Source organism: Toxorhynchites rutilus, chromosome 3, assembly GCF_029784135.1.
Source record: "Toxorhynchites rutilus septentrionalis strain SRP chromosome 3, ASM2978413v1, whole genome shotgun sequence".
In the NCBI taxonomy this organism is placed as follows: Eukaryota; Metazoa; Arthropoda; class Insecta; order Diptera; family Culicidae; genus Toxorhynchites; species Toxorhynchites rutilus.
In genome coordinates, this window is record NC_073746.1 from 273,856,278 (window position 1) to 273,863,597 (window position 7,320).

Genomic DNA, 7,320 nt, shown 5'->3' on the forward strand with positions numbered 1-7,320 from the left:
ACCGGCATGGTTGGCATGTAAAAGTTTCAGAATTTTTCTTTGTAAAACCAATGGAATCACAACTCTGTCTTGATATAACATGCAATCATCAACAATTTCCAAGTCTTGCTGATTTGCGAAAACATTTACAAACTGTTTATCAATCTTTTTCGGCCAACCGCCTCGCATAAACGAAATTATTTTATGGAGAAAATCATCCTCCTTAGATTGTCTGGCAACTTCCCGATAATCTAAAGGAAGTTCCTTTGAAAAATTGATACTTCTGACCATCTCCCTATTGAGCTCACTAGGAACCATTTCCTGCAATGGGAACTGTTGCGACGGTTACGAGCACATACGTTAGACCCCTCGTTGCCACAGTTGACCCCAACGATACCGTTGCTGGCGAGATAGATAGGATCTGATCGGCCATCATTCATAAACCAAATTGAACACAAGGTACACCAGTTTCCAGTTTCTATTATATTTATGCACAATTGTTGAAGTTTATAGTTTCGTAACAATTTCTTGAAGTCGTAAGTGGCACTGAATTTAAAAATGAATTCGATTACATTATGCCTTACTGAATTGATAGGTTCTAGGAACATCTACGATTACACATTTGTTGGATAGGAGAAAAATTGGAGGTTAAACTAGATGTAAGTAATCATTGTGATTAATGATAGTTAAATATCGGCTGAATAAATGCTTTCAGCTTTTAGCATTTTCCATCTCGAACAAAGGTGGATTCGCTCAGGAGAAATCCGAAATTTACTCTTCCAACAAAACTAAAAGATCTAACCGGATCCGAAAGATGCAAGATGACATCCAGAATAGCTGTCGTGCATGTGGTGAGGCCGACAATAGCCGGATGGTTGCTTGCGATAAGTGCGAAGCTTGGTGGCACTTCGACTGCGTAGGAGTTGGAGAAAGCATCTGCGAGAAGGATTTTATCTGTCAGGAGTGTGTCCCTGGAGAGAAAGAACCCGATGCCACAAAAAACGCACCTAAACCACCTAACGTCGCCGGCTCGGACGTCGGATCGTCTGCCAGCAGCACCCGAAACAGAACGAAGCTTCGCCTGATGAAACTACAGGAACAGAAGACAATAATGAAACGACAGTTGGAACTGGAACAAGCTGAGCAGCGGAGACGCCACGAAGCGGAAAGACTCCTGAAGGAAAACGAAGTGGAGAGGAAACAACTCGAAATCGATGAGCAGTTTTTGCTGGAAAAGTACCGCGCGTTAGAAGAGGAGTGCGACGACGAATGTAACGACCAAAAAAGCCGGAAATCAGTTCAGAGCAGCATCAGTAAAGTCAACCGATGGCAGGCACAACATCTAGGGGGTATAGTTAACTCTACCTTAACCACCCAAGAAACAGTTCCAGTTTCGGAGTCGACTACGACAGCTGTCGTCCAGGTTCCAACGCATTCCAAAGCACACCAGCCAGTGGCAAACGCTACAACCGTTACGAGTGTGTTCAAACCAACAATCCTCGAAACCGCCCCAATCGCGACAACATCGGCATCCAACAGTAGGAGCGCTGGTGTAGTAGCAGTGCAATCGAGCCACTCGAGAGTTCCAGTTTCCACATCGAGTTCATCCATACCGGTATTTCCGAAGAATACGATGCCGCGACCAACTCCTGCTATGAATGGTGCACCCAATCAAATCAGTCATCCTGGGAATAGTACCACCCATCATTTGGGAGGATTACTGAATCGAACTTCTAAACAATATCCGTTAGGGTTTCCACAAATAAGCGATGAGAACATCAACTATAGAAGCCAGGTGAAAGGTATTATGTCAGGAGAACCACATTATTCGCGAGGCAATATGATGCCTGCACAGGAAATGTATCAAGGCAGTAACGATAATCCGTTAATAGGAGTAAATATCTCGCAAGGTAGTACGATGCCTGAACAGGAAGGGTATCTAGGTAGCAATAATAATCCAGCATACCTCCCATCCTACCACAGTTATCCTTATCCAATCGATCGAAGTTGTCCTTTACCTCCGGGGTTATCTGGGGCAAACCCGTCGCAACTGAATGTGCATTATCCTCCCGTAGTTCATCTACCGTCGTTAAACGAAATGGGGCCCACACCCCGACAGCTGGCTGCGCGTCAGGTGATGTTAAAGGAGCTTCCTACGTTCTCAGGGAACCCGGAAGAATGGCCTTTATTTATAAGTTCGTTCACCAATTCCACTAATGCCTGTGGTTTCACGAATGCGGAGAACCTGATGCGATTGCATCGATGTCTACGAGGACCCGCTTTAGACGCTGTACGAAGTAGGCTTTTGATTCCGGATTCTGTTCCGCAAGTAATATCCACACTGCAGACTTTATATGGGAGGCCGGAAATATTAGTGTATGCTCTGTTGAAGAAGGTTCGCGAAGTTCCAGCACCAAAGCCCGATAAAATCGAGACGCTCATCGGATTCGGAATGGCGGTTCAGAATCTCTACGACCACCTTCATGTTAGTAATCAGGAGGCACATTTGAACAACCCTACGTTGCTTTATGAATTGGTGGAAAAGCTGCCGGCCAATCTTAAGTTGGACTGGGCAATGGTCAAACGTCAACAACCGGGAGCAGATCTTCGAACGTTCGCTGCGTACATGTCCACTATAGTATCTGCAGCTACGGAAGTTACTCTGATAGTGGACCAAAAGCCGAGTCAATCGAAGCACGATAGATCAAAGGAAAAGAATTTCTGTAACTCACATTCAGTGGAAGCTCACAGTCAACCCAAGCCCATGGGAAGTAGTCCTATGGGGAAGCAGTGCCTCGTGTGTCAAGATCCCTCGCACAAAGTAAAGGATTGTACTACATTTCAGAAGATGGATGTCGACAATCGATGGAAATTGGTACAGAAGTTATCGCTGTGTCGCAAGTGTTTATTTTCGCACGGCAAGCGCCCATGCAAATCTAAGGGACGTTGCGACGTAGAAGGTTGTGAGTACAGGCATCATCCGTTGTTGCATTCCACCGCGAAGAAGAACAGTCCAACAACGTCCAGCAACACTGCAGTGCAGAACCATCATCACTTCGGGCGAGGATCACTGTTTCGCATCATTCCCGTGACGCTGTACGGGCGAGAACGATCGATTACGACGTTCGCTTTTCTAGACGATGGATCGTCTATAACTCTGGTCGAAGATTCGTTAGTTGAATACCTAGGTATCGAAGGCAAAGTCGATAATCTGTGTCTAACTTGGACGGCTAATGTTACTCGCTCAGAGGAGCTGTCTAAACGGGTGAGTTTGGACATATCGGGTGTCGCACAGCAGAAGAAATTCACTATTGCTGAAGCACGAACGGTAAGGAACTTGGGATTACCCAAGCAGACCATGTGCTACGAGGAATTCGTGGAACTTTATCCACACCTCGCTGGGATACCGATCCAAGACTATGAGGATGCTGTTCCAAGAATTTTAATTGGAAATGATAATGCACATTTGAGTGTTACCTTGAAGATGCGTGAGAGGAGAATGGATGAGCCCATCGCCACCAAAACGCGACTGGGATGGTCAATCCATGGTCCAACGGCGACGGTGGAAAAGAAACGGTGCTTCAGTATGCACATGTGTCAGTGTGCCAGTAATGACGAAAGCTTGCACGAATTAGTGAAGCAGTATTTTTCGCTGGATAATATGGGGGTGTCTTTGAAACGAAACGTAGAGTCCGACGAAGATCAGCGAGCGAGGCGAATTTTGCAAAACACTACACAACGTGTTGGCTTTCGTTTTGAAATCGGCTTGCTGTGGAAGTACGATAACTTCGATTTTCCCGACAGCTATTTCATGGCTGTCCGAAGACTGGAATGTCTGGAGCGAAGGATGAAAGCGAATCCCGAACTCTGTGTTGGTGTGAATAAACAAATAGAAGAATATAAAAGAAAAGGATACATCGTGAAGGCAACTGAAGAAGACCTGATTACTGCGGATCCTCGAAAAGTTTGGTATTTGCCATTAGGTGTGGTCATCAACCTCAAAAAGCCAGGCAAAATCCGCATTTTCTGTGATGCGGCCGCGAAAGTGGACGGAGTGAGTCTAAATACGATGCTAATTAAAGGACCTGACTTACTAGTACCCTTGAAGTCGGTTCTGACCGGTTTCCGTGAACGGAGAGTAGCGGTTTGCGCGGATGTGAAGGAAATGTTTCACCAAATGGTAATGAGACGGGCAGACAGACAAGCACAACGAATCTTGTTGAGGCAGAATCCGAACCAGGAACCACAGGTTTACTTCATGAATGTGGCCACCTTTGGTTCTGCAAGTTCACCGTGTTCTGCACAATTTGTTAAGAACCTTAACGCTAGCGAATATGCGGACCAATACCCGGACGCGTCGGATGCCATAATACGGAAGCATTATGTTGACGATTATTTGGACAGCATGGACAGCGAAGAGGAAGCGATTAGAAGGGCGAAAGAGGTAACATTCGTCCATTCGAGAGGCGGGTTTATAATTCGTGGGTGGATGTCAAACTCAGAGAAGGTGTTACAAAAGCTGGGTGAGTCCACGAGCGCTGAAGTTAAGGAGTTATCCAAGGAGATCGGAAACTTCTCAGAACGAGTGTTAGGAGTATTATGGATGCCACGAGTTGATGCCTTCACGTACTCTGCCAACTTCGTTACAGTGCCTGAGTGGCCTACCAAAAGGGAGCTGCTCAAGACGGTGATGAGTCTATATGACCCTCTAGGATTTCTATCGCACTTTACCGTTCACGGAAAAATCCTCATACAGGATGTTTGGCGCAGCGATGTCGCATGGGACGATAAAATCCCATCTGAGCTCAAGCAGCGATGGGACCAATGGGTTGCTCTTTTCCCCTCTTTGGAAAAGGTGCGCGTGCCGCGTTGTTATTTTCCGGGGCAGTCGTCAACGAAATTAAAAAATATACAATTGCATATGTTCGTGGATGCCAGTATGGCCGCATTTGCTTGTGTTGCTTATCTGCGCGCTGAAGTAGCTGGACAAATACAATGTGCTTTGGTAACCGGGAAGGCGAAGGTAGCTCCACTCAAGTTAATGTCTGTGCCCCGATTGGAGCTCCAAGCTGCGGTGCTAGGGGCGCGACTGGTCGAGAGCATCTGCTCCACTCACACTCTGCCTATCACAAAGAGATTCATTTGGACCGACTCGAAGACAGTGTTGGGATGGATTAACTCCGATCAACGAAGATATCGCCAATTCGTGGCTTTCCGCATTGGGGAGATCCTTGAGAAAACAAAAGCCAACGAATGGCATTGGGTTCCCTCGGATTCGAATGCCTCTGATGATGCGACCAAGTGGAAAAGGGGACCGAATTTGTGCCCGGAAGGTCGCTGGTTCGGAGGACCTGATTTTTTACATTTGAGTGAGGAGTATTGGCCATCAATCCCAGAAGAGAAATATGACACAACTGAGGAACAGCAGTCCAGTATGGTAATGCATCATTATATCATCGATTCGGTGTTTGACTGGGAGCGGTTTTCAAAGTGGAACCGTTTGTCTAGAACCGTTGGGTTCGTGGTTCGATATCTCGGAAATTTGAGGGCAATAGCACGGCGACTTCCTACAACGAAGGGCCCGCTGAGTCAAGAAGAGTTGGCAAAAGCGGAGGCGTGGATATTTCATTCAACCCAAAAAGAGATCTTCGCAAAGGAAGTGACCATGTTGTCTACAGTTGATACTACAGGAAAAAGTGTGAGACTAAATAGTGACAGCAAGCTCTTCAAACTTTCTCCGTTTCTTGATAACAACGGCGTTTTGCGTGTGGAAACCAGGATAAGTTTAGCAGCATTTGCATCATATGACACAAGAAATCCTATCATTCTTCCTCGGTATCATCGTGTAACCAAGTTGATCATCTTGTGGTATCATCAGAAGCTTCTACACGGTAATATGGAAACCGTAATTAATGAGTTACGACAGCGATTCCATGTATCCAACCTACGCACCGTCGTTCGAGGCGCAGTGAAGGAATGTCTGCATTGTAGAGTGTCCAAGGCAGTTCCTTCGGTACCCAGAATGAGTCCTCTACCAGCGGCCAGGCTAAGGGCATTTTTTCGACCGTTTACATTTGTCGGTCTGGACTACTTTGGCCCAATGACGGTCCGCGTAGGACGTAGCAATGTGAAACTTTGGGTAGCGTTATTTACATGTCTTTCGATCCGTGCTGTGCATCTAGAAGTCGTGCATTCATTGTCGACAGAATCGTGTAAGATGGCTGTTCGGCGATTTGTGGCACGGCGTGGATCTCCGTCAGAAATTTACAGCGATAACGCGACAAACTTTCTAGGTGCCAGCAACGAACTTCGGAACGAGATCAGGTCCATCAACGGGAACATAGCTGAAACTTTCACGAATTCCAACACAAAGTGGTTATTCATTCCCCCGGCCTCCCCACACATGGGAGGCGCTTGGGAGAGAATGGTGCGAAGCGTAAAAGTTGCATTTTACGCTATCTCCACTACTAAGCTTCCCACGGAGGAGGTGTTTGGTACTGTTTTAGTGGAGGCCGAGAGCATAGTCAACTCCAGACCTTTGACCTTTGTACCTTTGGATGAAGAAAATCAAGAAGCACTAACACCTAACCATTTTTTGCTTATGAATTCAAATGGAGTTGTGCAGCCTTCGAAAACGATAGACGATCCGGATGCTGTATGCCGTAGTGATTGGGACTACTGTCGACGCATGGTGGATTTATTTTGGCGACGATGGATACGCGAATATTTGCCCATAATATCCCGAAGGACTAAATGGTTTGGGGAGGTAAAACCGGTAAAGCAAGAAGATTTAGTAATCATCATTGACGATAGAAAGCGGAATGGATGGATGCGCGGACGAGTGCTGCAAGTACAGATGGGCCAAGATGGACGTGTACGCCAAGCGTGGGTACAAACATCGACCGGAGTGTTGCGAAGACCGGTAGCGAAACTCGCGGTACTAGATCTTGGTTCTGGTAAAACTGGTCCTGGGAGCGCTGACCAGTGTTACGTCCCGGGGAATGTTGCGACGGTTACGAGCACATACGTTAGACCCCTCGTTGCCACAGTTGACCCCAACGATACCGTTGCTGGCGAGATAGATAGGATCTGATCGGCCATCATTCATAAACCAAATTGAACACAAGGTACACCAGTTTCCAGTTTCTATTATATTTATGCACAATTGTTGAAGTTTATAGTTTCGTAACAATTTCTTGAAGTCGTAAGTGGCACTGAATTTAAAAATGAATTCGATTACATTATGCCTTACTGAATTGATAGGTTCTAGGAACATCTACGATTACACATTTGTTGGATAGGAGAAAAATTGGAGGTTAAACTAGATATATACGTTATCAA

At 46.1% G+C, this 7,320-nt stretch overlaps 1 protein-coding gene across 1 annotated transcript; it reads left to right on the top strand.

Moving 5' to 3' along the window:
- Window positions 1-793: 793 nt before the first annotated feature.
- LOC129774239 (uncharacterized) lies at window positions 794-7,072 on the top strand. The gene has a single exon (XM_055777946.1). The coding sequence runs from the start codon at window positions 794-796 to the stop codon at window positions 7,070-7,072; it is 6,279 nt and encodes a 2,092-aa protein (XP_055633921.1).
- The last annotated feature ends 248 nt before the right edge of the window (window positions 7,073-7,320 follow it).

Bases quoted from the DNA above. Each gene is read 5' to 3' on its own strand.
- LOC129774239 (XM_055777946.1), top strand. From the start codon at position 794: ATGCAAGATGACATCCAGAATAGCTGTCGTGCATGTGGTGAGGCCGAC.